This window comes from Pinus tabuliformis, chromosome Q (assembly GCF_031772625.1).
Source record: "Pinus tabuliformis cultivar Carrire ecotype Pingquan chromosome Q, CPIR1, whole genome shotgun sequence".
NCBI classification, from domain to species: domain Eukaryota; kingdom Viridiplantae; phylum Streptophyta; class Pinopsida; order Pinales; family Pinaceae; genus Pinus; species Pinus tabuliformis.
Window position 1 is genome coordinate 655,772,506 of NC_142296.1, and position 16,179 is coordinate 655,788,684.

General features: G+C 35.0%; 1 protein-coding gene across 2 annotated transcripts; it reads left to right on the forward strand.

Moving 5' to 3' along the window:
- Nucleotides 1-12,085: 12,085 nt before the first annotated feature.
- LOC149221224 (uncharacterized) lies at nt 12,086-13,519 on the forward strand. 2 transcript variants are annotated; one of them, XM_089382924.1, is made up of 2 exons: nt 12,086-12,616; nt 12,811-13,519. In XM_089382924.1, the coding sequence occupies exons 1-2, from the start codon at nt 12,512-12,514 to the stop codon at nt 12,898-12,900; spliced, it is 195 nt and encodes a 64-aa protein (XP_089239050.1). In that variant the 5' UTR covers nt 12,086-12,511; the 3' UTR covers nt 12,901-13,519. The 2 variants fall into 2 exon arrangements, with proteins under 2 accessions (XP_089239050.1, XP_089239049.1); XM_089382923.1 differs by having other exon boundaries at nt 12,087-12,616; nt 12,775-13,519.
- The last annotated feature ends 2,660 nt before the right edge of the window (nt 13,520-16,179 follow it).

The window sequence follows — 16,179 nt, forward strand, 5'->3', positions numbered from 1 at the left end:
AATACATAGTTATATTTTAATAATTAATCTTAGTCCATTAATAAGATTAAAAAGTTATATATAATTTAAGATTGCTCAACATTAGCAAAAAATATTTTTATTATTTTTTGAGGACATGACATACTTACACATCGGGGTCATACTGGGCTATAGAATGTGCCGCTCGCAATGAATTGAACACATCTTTTACCATATATTTCAGCTCTTGAGAAGAACAACAATTCTTCTCATTGGTTATACTATATAATATTTTAATTTAATTATGTTAATGCAAGTTACTAATAGAACCTAATTAGATTGGACCATATAAATGAGAAAGTGCCTATTGAGTTTGAAAAACAAAAATATTGTCAAGTGATTTCATTTTTAAAAAATTATATATATATATATATATATATATATATATATATATATATATATATATAGTTTGGAGTTTAATATTACATTTAAAGTACAAAATTTGAAGCATTTAGATTTATCAGATCAAAAATTTCTTTCATTCATAAATAATATAAAATTGAAAAAAAATTCACCTATCATATACTTATTTAATTAGTACACTTTCTAAAATTGTCTTAACATTAAACAAAATTTACATCCAATGACACTTAGTTTTAAGTATTAAAAGCATCCTCCCTAAACTTAGAAATTGGTTCCAAAGAGGGATCAACAATATTCAAGTTAGGAATATGTTGAGGATTAAAATATACAAATTTATCAAAAGCCTGAGATGGTTAACATCCCATTTCTTTCCCTTGTTGATTTTCCTTAAATTTTGATGCCACAAATGTCCAAATTTGTCCCCTTCCCTTTGTAATTGAGTCCATTGGTATACTAGAACTTTCGTGGTGGTTGTTAAACTTGATGCCAACTTATTATATTTTATTTGCATTTGAAGCATTTCCTCCTATAGGCCCTGGAGGTCCTGTTCAATTTTAACATGGGAGGTGGACTTAAACATAATATTTACATGCATTAGACTCCAATCAACCTCAATTATTTTCCAGGTAAGAGAAAAACTCCTTATAGGTTGCACTTTTGTTACGGGTTCAAAGTTGCCAACATTCCAAACTACCTCTTATTCCCAAATGAAGACATCTTTGTTGTTGACTCCCTCCTATTTTAATTTGATTACTTGTTGAAAAGGTACAAAGCACATCCAAATTCGGGGGGGGGGGAATCCATTGCTCTACTGCTATCTATTTCCACTTGAGTAGTCTACTCCCTTAGTTTTCTATCATGACCAAATACAACCTCATATCCTCATTAATCACTGTGAATAATTCACTACTCAAGTTTCCAACTCTCCACAAGGGCTTGGGGGATTGCATTAAACTAGATATTATCACCCTTATGCTTCTTCCTCCAACTCTTACATGGGAATGGACTATATACGCCAAACCAATGCCATCCCTTTGGGTGTGTAAGTGTCAAGAATGCATGATGTCCCACCATTGCATTATCATTGATATAAGATGACAACAAATCGACCTTAGGTCGAATTAAATTAGTCATCTCAACTCTTCTGACAACTACTCCAACCACTTTCCACAGATGTGCATAGAAGACATATTTTCCATGGGTAAAAATAGTTTTGTATGGAGAAACCACATGACTCAACATGGCTAATGCTACGTTGAGTCCCCATCTATGCATGGTAAATAAATATGTATTGAAATCCTAATTTATTAAGGGAAAAGATGATAATCCTTTTGCCCATTAACACTTAGAATGCCAAGGTCTAAAGATGATCCATGATGAGCCAAAAAATCAGTTTCCTAGTTATTATGTCGAAGAACATGATATATTGATTATACAACCATTAATTTGGTGAGAAATGGATCCTTTTAAAAATATTTATGAGTTTAAGATCCACCATGAAGGAACCTAAAATAAGATGGTGTATTATCAATCACAAATCTCCAGAGTCCATTATAAACAATTTCTAAAGGTTAAGAGCAAAGGCTTGAAGCAGCCCCTAAAGAAGGACATATGCTTCTGATTGATTATTCGTGTCCTATCCTAACCCTTAGAAAAATGAATGTTCAACTTGTAGATTGAGGCAATGATCATCCCCTTGCTCCTGCCACCCCTATGAGCATATTGAAAACATAATTGTGTTTAATTTTAATTTAGTTTTTTCCAATCTTTAGGATTGTTGGACTTAATTCATTTTGATGTATTTGGTCCAATTAAAGTTCTTTTTCGATTTCTAAAGCTTTTTATTGTGTCATTCATTTATTATTTTTTGAAAATGATATGGGTATATTTTCCTCAAACTAAACTTGATATTTTTAGTCAATTTAAGGAGCTTACAACTATCTCAGAAAATCAAGCTGCTAGGAAGATTAAGGTGTTGAGGAATGATAATAGTGGTAATTTTTCTTTTGAAAATTTTGATAATTTTAAATAAAATGGCATTGAAATACATAAGGAAACTGCATATCCTCCTCAACAGTGTGGGGTTACAAAACATATGAATATAATATTGATGGAAAGAGTTAGGAGTATTCTTAGTAGAGCCAACTTAGAGAAGAAGTTTTCGGTAGAAGCAATTGCTACTAGATGTTACTTGATTAACATGTAACCCACATTAGTTCTTGCCAATAAGACCCCTATGGAGGTTTGGCCATGCAATGAGACCTCACTTTAACGTCTTTGTGTTTCTAGTTGTGAGGCATATGTGTTGGAAATAATAGTGAGAGGGGGGGGGGTGAATTAGTATTATCAAATCAATAACTTTTTCATTTCCATAATTAGATTCATATGCGCTACTTCAGTTAAGGGAAATTGCATGTACGCACAATTGTATTTAATGAAACTCGCGTATATCCAACAAACTTATGATTCAATTAATTCAACATATGTTGATCTTTAATCAGTGCATTAGTACTTCATTAATCATATAAACAGTAACCAGGTGCAGTAAAAACAGAACAGATCATCACACATAAGAAACACACATGAACACCATGATTTAAGGTGGAAACCCAATGTGGGTGAAAACCACTTGCTGCAATCGTCTCTATCTTCCTTTTAATAAGAAACTTCTTTTTACAATATTTTGTACTGGTGCAGTCTTATACCAGTACGCAGGCTTCTACCTGCAGAAGGATACAACCTTCTCTCATTCTCTAGCTTCTCTTAGAAGGGAGCTACAACCCCCTAGCTCTTGTACTAGCTGATGTACTAGTACGTACGTGTTGACCTAAAGAAGGCTACAACCTTCTCTTTTCTTCCAGGGACCATGTTTCATAAATTTTCTGGATCCATCAATAACATCAATCAAACATCAAATATATCTGCATCAACCAATCTCCTTTGCACCAACCAAAAACTGAATCAAACAATCACTTCTCTGAATGTTGTAACCAGAATACAGTAATAGTAACCAGAACCTAAGCTAGAACCCATAACACTGCAACAACAATCAGAAGTAGCTAAAGCATATTTTATGAGGTGTACGCTACTTCAATGTGACGAACCTGCGTGCATACGCATTTGTATCAAGGAAAACCTACGTATACGCACTTTTGAAATGCTGAACCGGCGTGTATACGTGCCTTTGCTATAAGGAACTTGCGTACATATCTGTAAATGATGATTTAACCTTTACAATTATTCAGACATCAGATATACCCAGATCATCATATTTACAGATTACGACATGCACCAATTATTAAGATAAAAGATCAAAACCACACAAAGATACTTCTCTTCAAGCCTTAAGATCTTGACCCATCAATAGAACTTATCCTTCATCAAGCGCTCAGGTTCATCCTTGATTCAGATCCAGCTGTGCACCATAACCCAATAACCTGTAATCTAGATCTTGCTCTTCATTAGATATACAATTCGTAAGTGCCCTTGCCTAATGATCTTCTCCTCCTTTTATAGTCCTAGGCCTTACTCAATACCATGGTCCAAAACCACTTAGAATCAATACCTTGGTCCAAATACCTGGGGTCAACACTTCGGACAAGATACCTTGGACCAATACCATGGGTCACAATACCATGGACCAAATACCACGGACCAAAACCAAGTTTTCCAACATGTACACGCCTTTCCTTCCGTGAAAGTGTGTGTGTACACATATGCGCCTTTTAGTCTACTAACCCACAAGTACACATGGCTTGGTCAATGGGAACCTGCATATACCTTTCTTTCTTCATTCTGCGAGCCTGAACTATGATTTGTCATCTGTGAGAGTTGCCATCAAGGACAACACCTAAGTCATAGCGCCAAATCTGTGTCATAATGCCAACAATATGCTCTTGCGGCTAGGTAGAAGCAGTTGAAGTTGGATAACAAGGCTATAATATGTATCTTTATCAACCATGACTTTGGTGTGAAAGGGTACAATCTTTGGGATCTTATGGATGGAAAAGTTGTGTATATAAATAATGTTATTTTTGGAGAAGTTAATCCTTACTTCATAATGGTGTAGATAGAAAGATGATGAGAAGAAGTTAGTGGTTCAATTACCACCCAAGACCAAGAAAGGTAAACTAGAAAATGAATAAGAAGTCCATGATGGACTCAATGAGGAGGAATGTTTAGAGAGTTGAAAAGAGGAAGAAGTAATTACACCTCAAACTTTAAGGAGATCTACTAAACAAGGAAGACAATTAGACATGCAGTTTGTTTAATTTTAGATGTTTATTAGCTTTATTTTCTAGCATTGATGATCCTATAATTATGAAATATGCAATCAATATGGAAGATAAGGAGTCCTGGAGATTGGCCATGGATGAAGAAATGGCTACACTCAAGAAGAAGGATGCATGGATCTTGGTATAATTGTTGATGGACAAAAACCTATTTGATGTAAATGAGTGTTCAAAAGCAAGATAAGTTTCAATGGTGATGTTGAAAGACACAAGGTAAGGTTGGTTACAAAAGGATATTCCTAAGTTGAGGGGATAGAATTTGGAGATATTTTTTCCTTAGTTTCTATGTTAATATTTATTTGGCTCATATTATTTGTAGCACTAGCTTTTGATTTAGAGATATAACAAATGGATGTGAAAACAACATTTCTACATGGTGACTTGAAGGAGGAGATCTATATGACATGGCCATAGAACTATGTTGAAAAAGGTAAAGAATCATTGGTTTGTAAGTAAAAAAAAAAAAAATCTCTATGTAATATCAATCAATATCCAAGAATGTGATTTCAAAAGATTGATTCTTTTGTGTTAGAATTAGGACTTATGAGATCCAAATCAAACCACTATGTGTATTACAAACAAGATGATACCTTTTCATTTTTATCACCCTATATGTAGATAATATATTATTCTTTGGTAAAAGTAAGGATGTGATTTGTGATTTGAAGTCTCAAGTTTTAACACAATTTGATATGAATGACTTAGGGAATGAAAAGCATATATTATAGATTAGGAGAGATAGAGAAAATACAAAACTTTTGTTGAACCTAAGTAAGTATGTAAACTCTATTCTGCGACATTTTCTCATGGTAGATTGTAGACCAATGAGTGTTCTAATTTCAACAAGAACTAAGATTTTTAGCTGATTAGTGTCCTAAAACACTCAAAGACATGGAGGATATAACTTCTCCTCATGCTATTGCAATTGGTAGTTTGATGTATGCTATGGTTTATACTAGACCAAACATTGCTCAAGTAGTGGGAATCTTGATTCTATTCATGGCTAATCTTGGACATGAACATTGAGCTACAATGAAGAGGGTCTTTAGGTATTTGTGAGGTACTTTTGAATGTTCCTTTTGATGTCATAGTGATGTTTCAGAGGACCCACACTTAGTGGATACACATGATTATGTGGATTTTATTTGGAAAGGGGATGTAGATAGAAGGAGATTTATGAGCATATATGTATCTTGATGGGTTGGTGTAGTAAGTTGGATAAGAAAGTGACATTAAATGGTATCCTTGTTAGTTGTAGAGGTTACAGAGTATATGGAAATTACCCATGATCTTAATGAGGTCATTGTCTTATGACAATGTGTTTAGAACTAGGGATATGTCAGAGAGCTATTACAATTTGATGTGATCATAAAAATGTCATTTGTTTTTGTTAAGAACTCAACCATTCATGCAAATACAAAGCATCCATGTTTCCGATACTATTTCATTAGGGACATAATATAGGATAGGGAGGTGATACTAGAGAAAGTTAACACTTTGTATAATGAAGTAGATGCATTGATAAAATTAGTGAGCACAGGAAATTTAAGCGTCGTTGTGAGTTTATGGGACTTATGGCCGCTAACAATTAGCTCACACTTTAGTGCAGTCTCCCTTATACTATTGCAAGGTAGACGACGCGTGGGAGAAAGTTGGGATATCATACACCTTGCAGTCTCATAGCGAAGAAGGTAATGATTGTAAGGCAATGGAAGGGAACTGGTGTCATGGATAAATGTAGAGCAATAATGGAGAATAAATGTAGAGTATTAGAAAATAATTAATGTAGAGCACTAGAGGAGAATTAATGATCTACAATAGTTGGCCAATTACTTGCTTGTGATTTCTAGTGTGTAGACTCTCAAAAGCCATAAATGGTTTATGCTTTTGTTATGTTTATTTATTTTGTGTTGGGTTGGAAGAAACAAAAAATAACTTTTCACTTCATGTTATGACTCCAAAATTTCTCTATAACCTTTGTGCTACCCATTGAACACTCTTGTTGAGATTACAAAGATTGTATGATAACCATTTAGTTGTTATATCATACTCTGAGTGTGCTTTATAGTGAGGTTTTTCTTGTTGCTTCTTTTATTTGTTTGCAATTTGTTTTATTTAAAGTTTTTGCACATTCTTCTCTAATGAATTAATGAAGTGTATGATTTACATCATTTTTCTCATGGATTAGTGAAGTGTATTATGCACTAGTGTTTCCTTCCATGCAATACACCTTATCCCATCTCCACTATAATCATGTATTTAATGTAAAATCAGAAAATAATTAACATGATTAATGAGAAATTTTCTATCACTATTTTCATTAATAAATGTTATTCAATGTTCAAAATAAATTGAAATGAAATGTTATTGTAAAGAATATGATCAAAACTATAAATATTATTGAAAACACCCTTATAACTAAATTTAGTATGTGAAAGTAAAATAGTTAAATGACTAAAAATAATAATAAAAAGTTTATTATTACCCGAAAAAAAACCTTTACATTATTACTTGAAAAAATAAAATTATATCAAAGTTCAAAATGTATAATCCAAAATAGTCAAATATCTCCAAATTATATTATAAAAACAATATAATAAATTAATAATTAATAATTTAATTTGATAAACCAAAATTAATATTAATAAATGATACTCATCTCCATTATCAATGATAAATAATAATAAATAATAATATTATAAATATCGATAAATTGATTTTATAATAAAGCATATCAAGAATATTTTTTTGGTGAATTAGAGACTTTATATTACTCATAAAAATTCAGTTACATAATTATCAATGGGCCCACAAAACGAGCACCAAGACTCAGCCCTCGACCCCTGTCACTTAGACGCACCGCTGAAAACTTTAAAATAAAATACTAGTACATCAGGGCCATACAAGGCTTGGAAACTTCCCCAAAAAAATTACGAATTGAAGCTAGAGAAAATGACCATAGAGGGGCGTCTAAAGAAAACACCCACACCAATAACCCCCTTAGATTACATGTAAAATGATCAATACGCCGCGACTGAAGAAAACATAGTGCCACATCTAAAATTGTTGACCCATTAAAGTACAAACCATTATCGCCAGTCCAAAAAAATAGACGTATATCACCTTATGCTTCATACAACATATGAGCAAGAAAACAATAAAGACTAGCAAAGAGAAACATAAACCTCCCTCAAAAGCATACAACATCGACCTTGTTATGTTGTCTTAATCCGTTAAACCAAAGGCCATCCTAGGACCCACCAAACAAAAACCAACAACTTTAGGAGAGACCCAAAACGCGCCACCCAACACCCTTGATCATTGATCATTGTCTAAGGACGATACTATTGTTAGAACCCTTGTGCTGGAGCCAGGGGGATCCACCATGTCCCCACCATCAGATTCATAGGGAACATGGCTCTCCACATGCACCAAATGTGGATCAATTTTGACAAAACAGAACCATAAGTTTCTAAGCATCTGCTTAACATCATCCATAGAGGAAAACATGTATTTTTCTCCTTGCTTATCCCTTACTACCAAACCCAACAAATTCTTCATTTTCCAATGAAGCACTACTGAATTCAAATATTGTTTTCTCCTACCCTTGGTGTGTGTAGGGTCCGACACACAACTGGGCATATACTCCAACAACTCTGAGTATGAAAGAGACTACCTTTCCTCTCCCACTTTAGCCTTGAGCTCCTAGATTTCCTAAATCATTTGAGGCAAATTTTCATTGAAATGTGTCACCACAGAGTCATGTGCAAAGAGTTTTGCGCCTCTTTTCCCATGCTGGGCTCTACCTCCTCCACCCCTCCTATTCCTCTGCCTCTACCTAGGCGACATCAATGAGTCACGGGATGGCACATCAATATCATTATAGGGTCTTCCTCTACCTGTAAAGGGACATAGAAACTGAATTGACCCACCCTCAACAAAACTAGGATACCAACAAATCATCTCATCATAGAAGCACTAGCCATAAGAATAAACCTTGAAGGAAGACTCACTAGAGAAGGTGGAGGACAACACTTCCTCAACCACATACTTTTCTCCCTCAACCATTGAACAAGAAAAGTGCCACCCCTGAACCAAGAGGCACCAGGGTCCAAGAAACCACTGACACTTATCCAAATCCCCTCCATAGCACTTCTAAAAACCTGATTAGATCCACCCAAGCTAACCCTCTCAAAGATTTCTAGCTACACCCACAACCAGAGACTAAAAATTGACAAAAACCTCGACTTCGAGCTATATCAACAATCCCAATAATTTTACTAGCTCACAAAATGCAAATAACACACAAAAGTTGAGACATTAGATCCTTAAGACTAATTTTTCCAGTGCATCAACACAAGGAGCCCACAAAAAACAATTGAGAGACTAGAGTGGGCGCAAAATATTTATGAATTGAAAGCTCCAACTAAACCCTTAAAAAAACAACCTCCACCATTTGAATCTTAGTTTAGAAATTATTAAAATAATATTAAAAATGAATAAAATAAAGAACTTTATTCTTTGCAGAGAGAGAGAGAGAGAGAGAGAGAGAGAGAGAGAGAGAGAGAGAGAGAGAGGGGTTAATTTTTTTGTCTAAAATTCACTAGAGATTTTTTAAAATCATAAGTTTGAAGTGGTAAATCTATTTTTGTAAGGAGATGTCTTTAGTGTGACTTTTTGGACTTGAAAATTTTGAGGTGAAATCTTGATTTGTGTTATTTAAACTAATTTTTTGATTGTATATATGGATTCAACACCCTGAAAAAACCCTAGGGCACTTCGATTGTGCAGGGGTTACCCATCAAGCTTGTGATTACAATAAATTCCTGTGGGATTTTAGAGAAATTAGACAGAAAAACCCAACGGAAAAACTTCCAAAAAATCTCACTAAAGCCAACTCGCTTTTGTAAATATAAAATTAAAATATATATAATATAAATGAAAATAAAAAATACCAAATATATACATCTTCGGTAAGAGAAACCAAAGGCCATCCAAGGACCCACCAAACACAAAACCAACAACTTCAAGAGAGACCCAAAATGCGCCACCCAACACCCTTGATCATTGATCATTATCTAAGGATGATACTATTGTCAGAACCCTTGTGTTAGAGCCAGGGGATCCACCATGTCCCCACCATCAAATTCATAGGGAACATGGCTCTCCACATGTCCCCACCATAGGTTTATAAGCACCTGCTTAACATCCTTCAAAGAGGAAAACATGTTGTATTTTTCTCCCTACTTATCCCTTAGAACCAAACCCAACAAAGTCTTCATTTGCCAATGAAGCACTACTGAATTATAATATTGTTTTCTCCTACCCTTGGTGTGTGTAGGGCATGACATGCAACCATGCATATCCTCCAAAAACTTTGAGTATGAAAGAGACTACCTTTCCTCTCCCACTTTAGCCTCAAGCTCCTAGATTTCCTAAATCATTTGAGGCAAATTTGCATTGAAATGTGTCACCACTTAGTCATAGGCAAAGAGCCTTGTGCTTCTCTGCCCAGGCTGGGCTCTACCTCCTCCAACCCTCCTATTCCTGTGGCTATACCTAGGCGACATCGACGAGTCATGGGATGGTGCATCAATATCACTATAGGGTCTTCCTCTACTTGCAAAGGGACATAGAAACTGACTCGGCCCACCCGCAACAAAACCAGGATACCAACAAATCATCTCATCACAAAAGCACGGGACGTAAGACTAAACCTTGGAGGAAGACTAACCAGAGAAGGTGGAGGACAACACTTCCTCAGCCACATATTTTTCTCCCTCAACCATTGAACAAGAAAATTGCCACCCCTAGACTAAGAGGCTCTAGGGTCCAAGAAACCACTGGCATTTATCCAAATCCCCTCCATAGCACTTCTAAAAACCCAATTAGACCCACCCATGCTAACCCTCTCAAAAATTTCTAGCTACACCCACAACTAGAGAGTAAAAATTGACAAAACCCCCAACTTCGAGCTATATCAACAATCCCAATAATTTTACTAGCTCACAAAATGCAAATGACACACAAAGGTTGAGACATTGATCTACCAATTTTTCCAGAGTGCCAACACAAGGAGCCCACAAAAAACAGTGGAGAGACCAGAGTGGGCACAAAATACTTATGAACAGAAAGCTCCAACCGAACCCTTAAAAAAACAACCTCCACTAGCGAGCTAGAATATTTGAATCTTAGTTTAGAAATTATGAAAATAATATCATAAATGAATAAAATAAAGCACTTTATTCTTTGTTACTTTGAAATAATTCAAAAAAAAATGCAAATGAGTTTCTAAGTTAGTTATATATATATATGATAGTTAATTTTGTTTAAAATTCTCTAGAGATTTTTTAAAATCATAAGTTTGAAGTGGTAAATCTACTTTTGTAAAGGAGTTGTCGTTAGACTTTTTGGATTTGAAAATTTTGAGGTGAAATCTTGTGTTATTTAAAGGAGTTGTTTTTAGACTTTTTGGATTTGAAAATTTTGAGGAGAAATCTTTTGTTATTTAAACTGTTTTTTTTGTCTGTATATATGGATTTGGATTCAACACCGTGAAAAACCCTAGGACACTTCGATTGTGTAGGGGTTACCCATTAAGCTTGTGATTACAATAAATTCTTGCCAGATCTAAAGAAATTAGACAGAAAAAACCCACTTAAAAAATTTCCAAAAAAACTCACTAAAAATAACTAGCTTTTATAAATATATTAAAAAAACAAAAAAGACGAAAGAAAAAGAAAAAAAAATCATCCTATGACAAATAGGACATTGATTAAAAACAAAGTAGAAAGTAGATATAAAAGCAAAAAAAAGAAAAGGGATATCACCATATAAAAAATAAAAGATTAAAAAACAAAGTATAAAGTAGATATAAAAGTGAAAACGGAAGAAGAAATACTAAAATTAAGACGGAAGAAAGGTAGCACTGAAAAAGTTAATATTAAATTATTAATAAAAGGCTATAATAATCTTAAAAACCTTTATAATCGATTCACATTATAAAACAAAATATAAATATATTAAATTCATGAATATTTTAAAAAGTAATTGTCAAATATATAGCCACGGTAGAATATGTCCTTCGGAAGAGGGTATGGCCAAGTGCACATGGAGTGACTAAATCTAGAATACTCCATCGCTAAAATATCACCCTCCCACGCAATAATTAGAGGCCTAAAATATTTATGGGCATCCAACTCTAGAAAATGTGGATAGGGATGGCCAAGAAGGAGATATTTTCTAAACGAATACTCAACCTTCACACGATAGCGTGGGGCCATTAACCCACTCTCACTTGGACGAATCAATTGCGTATTTTTCTATTTTCTAATTAAAAATGAACGGTAGGCGAAAGTCCTCGCCATTCTCGTCGGTAGCGCAGCTCGCTTATAAAACGGGCAGGGCCTCTTTCTGCTTTCAGATTGACGCAGACAATTTTTGCCGTCTAAATTCTTGTTTACCGTCGTCTGGGGTTAACGCTTCTTTGATTTTCGGAATTTGGTCCGAAAATTTTAGAAGGCGTGGAGATTCGAAGCGTGGGCGGAATCTGCGCATTGTGAGCACGCACCTTGCTGTTCTGTTCTGGAGGCCATTTCGGGATTGCTCGAGACGATCTATATTGACCTGCAGAAAGCGAAATTGCGTTGCAGGATCGTTTTGCTTTTCTTTTAAAGACTTCAAAAAGGCTACCAGTCTGTCTCATTCTGTACACCTGATATTCAGGTGTTTGTTCCGCGAGTTTGAAGAGATCTTCTTTTTCTATTGTAAAGTAAAGGTTTCTTCTGTCAGGTCCGAGGTTCGATTCCTTTAGGCGTTTTCTTCAGAAGAATTGAGGAATGAGGCAGCCCCTCGCACTCATGTGTGCAGCTGCAGCGGCCGCATCTGCAGCGTTCCCTGCTGTCAGCGACCACGAGATCCGAGTCACGGTATCCTCTGATGTGGTCAGTCAATGCTTCCTTCTAACGCTTAATTTTCAGATCCGTTTTTATTCTTTTCTTTGCTTCTTTCCAACGCTGCCTGAAACACTGAATTTGAAATTTCAGACGGACTCTTTCGGAATTTGTCTTGAATTTAGTGGCTTTTTCATTGTGTTTTATAGGCCAAAGCGACAAATGACGACATCGCTGTTTCTCAGAAGTCGAATTCCAAGAGCGTCGAGGAGGCGTTCGCGCCGAGGTTTGACGGGCTGCGATTTATTGAAACTCTGGTGACTGCTCACAGATAGGGATCGGGATCGAACACGGGATCTACTAGAACACATTTTTCCCCATTCTTGAGCGATTTAATGCTTTTATTATTATCATTTTCATCATTTTACCTGCTAAATTTAAAATTTCGTCTTCAAAGCCGTGCAATTTTTGCGGACTGGCATTTCCAGATGTTTCTAAATTTAGATACTAGGTTACGTCCAACGTGGATCTGTAAAAGTAGCCGACGCAACTAAATATAGTGGCAGAGTAGAGTCACGAGAATGTGTGATATTTGTGCCGTATTTACTCTGCAAATCAAAATGTTATTTCGGAATCTTTGATCAGAATCCGCAATACTACGCTGGATTTTGTCGAAATTTGAAATTTTACGGTAAACGGGAAATTGTTGGCGTACTTCTATCTGTTCCGTTTCGTGCCATATTAGTTGTCGTTGGGCATGGTCCACGTCACGTCTGCTCATTAACTTTTCATTTTTTAATAGGCAATTTAATTTCGTTCGAACATTTATGTCAGTGTTCTGGAAAGTATAATAATGTGTTCTTCAAATATTATTGGCTACAATATTTTATGGATGTAATTATTTTATCTTTATCAACAGAAGTCGACTCTATATTTGGCAGTAGAGTTTCATAATCTCGACGGTGTCTGCCCCTGGGATTTGGTACGATCGAGAAGGATTTTTGTCGAATCCAAAAGCTTCAAATTTAGGAACTCACAGTCCCACACTGATACAGGCATAACTTTGCTTCTGGGTTAGCAGGATTCTGAGCTGTACTGTATATGGATATTTTGCACTAGAAATTGCTTAGAATGTGAATTCTGTGTAATTTAAGTATTTTTTCGTGATATTTAAATTTCTATATACCATAAAAAAACAATTTAACCAAAAATTATTTTACCCAATTTTGACGAAAACTTCACAACATCTCATAATTAAATCATACCGAATTCTGATACGGGCACATTGAAATAGGACAATCTAAATGTCCTTTATAAAACTTTTTGAAAAACTTGACCCAACCCAGATTCTGTGTGGTCGTTTTCACTGAAAGCGATTTAAAGAATGGGAAAATGAAATTTGTGTTGATTGGTGAAGTTACAAATCTCACAACGGACTCTCTACCTACCAAAACCTATTAATATTTCCAGACACTAATCTCGCTTATAGTGAAGTGTTTTACTGTGACTCTAGTTTCCCGTGGTTATAATTTAATGTTTTTTATTGATATTATTTTAATTGATGTGTTTAAAATTTTATAATGTTTGTGAAATTAGAGTTTAATGGATAACTCTGATATAATTTAAATTGTTTAAAGTTTTTCACAGTGCGAATTTATATACTAGCATTTGCATCTAGTGTTGCAAAGGAAACGCCGTAAGGCATAGTGTGTGGAAGAATATTGAAACGTGAATAGGCTTTTGCGAGTTTTTTTGGAAGCAAGGGTCGATGAATTCGATTGTTGTTGGAAAAAATTGTGGAGTTAAAGGTGAAGATAAATGAATGAATCCATGCGAACAACAACCGGGCAACCATATTGATTTGGAAAGGGCTATTTAAGAAATCATTATTCAAATGGGAAATTAAATTAATATGCGAACAACAACCGGGCAACCATATTGATTTGGAAAGGGCTATTTAAGAAACCATTACTCAAATTGAAAATTAAATTAATATGAAGATATATTGGAAACATGTATTATAATCATTAAAGCCAATTGATTTTGTAAACAAAATATGTTAAAACCCATTGACAATGAAATGGTTGTGAGGACATAAACTATCAAAATGGCATTGATCTCGAAACAACCCTTTTTAAGTTTGAAACGGGAAACACAAATAGTTGTGAGGACATGAACTATGAAAATGGTATTTGATGTTGAAACATCCTTTTTTAAGCTTGAAATGGAAAATACAAATAGTGTATTGTAACATCCTTGTTAAAGTTTGAAATGGAAAATACAAAGTGTGTTGTAACATCCTTTTTAAAGATTGAAATGGAAAACACAAATAGTTGTGAGGAAACAAACAATGAAAACGGTATTTGATCTTGAAACATCCTTTTTCAAGTTTGAAATGGAAAATACAAACAGTGAATTGTAACAAAAGAGGTTCGAGAAGGAATATAATAGTCTAAAGAACATTGTGCTTGTCATTCCATATTTGAAGTTGTACGAAAACATGGTGGAGGCAGAGAAGGCCTGAAGAAGCAGCGATGGACCTGCAAAATTTATATTTTGTTAGAATTAGTAATATGTAAATCAGCTGCAGAAATTTATTAGTAATACTCTGCAGGTGAGTTGTGTTAAAATGAATCCGGAATGAATAGTAATGAAGTTACCTTTGCTATGGGGATCCATATATTGTTAGTGGAAGATGCATGGTGAATAATGGCATATTGAACACCATTGGAGGTCAATGCACAGCTGGAGATGCAGTTTTTTTGCTTGCCAATCTACATGTAGTTGTGCAGGTATGTTATTTCTGAGCCCATGTGGCCTGCTGCAAAAGAAAGAAAAGGTTAGAATGAGATGTACAGATAATATAAAGACATTCTAATATTTGCTTATTTACTAATATTGATTAAAGTTTGTTGTTGTTGAAAGATATGAAAAGTATGTTATGAAATAGAATGAGGTAAATAAATGGAGGAAACCTTTTGGTGATGTCAAAGTACGGGTTGGAGCAGATTATCTGGAGGCGGCATTGAGCGGAGAATTTCTTCTGCGTGTTTTCTGCGAGCAATGTTTTTGTTGTCCTTCATTTTACTGTAACGATCGAAACTGAATGCGGGGTTAATCCAGAGATCTTGTAGAGAAGACACTCTTGAAATAGCTGTGAATGTGAGACCTTGACGTTCTGTTTTTCCAATGTCAATTGTTGCTTTTGGGAGGTTCATACCTTGAGATTTATGTATGGTTAAAGCCCAAGCCATCTTCAGTGGAATTTGTGCACGACCATTTCTTTTTACTGCTGGAATAGGCAAGTGAGTGGGGTTTCTTTCATCCCAAGGAGGCCCAATGTACTTGGGGAAATCTACGACAACAAATGTTGGAATTTGTGGTGGTGCAGTTGATTCTTTGTAAAAGATGGTTACAATTTTTCCAAGGGAACCATTAACAAGACCTGCTGAAACCCAAAGGTTGGAAGTCAACATAACTTTTTCGCCATTGCATAGCAATACAATTCGCTCAAGTTGCTCATCTTCAGAGGAAAGACTGGAATATGTGTTGTCATCTTCAGCAATGGATCGTGCTATAGGAGTGTTTAGAGATTTCATCATTTGCTTATTATG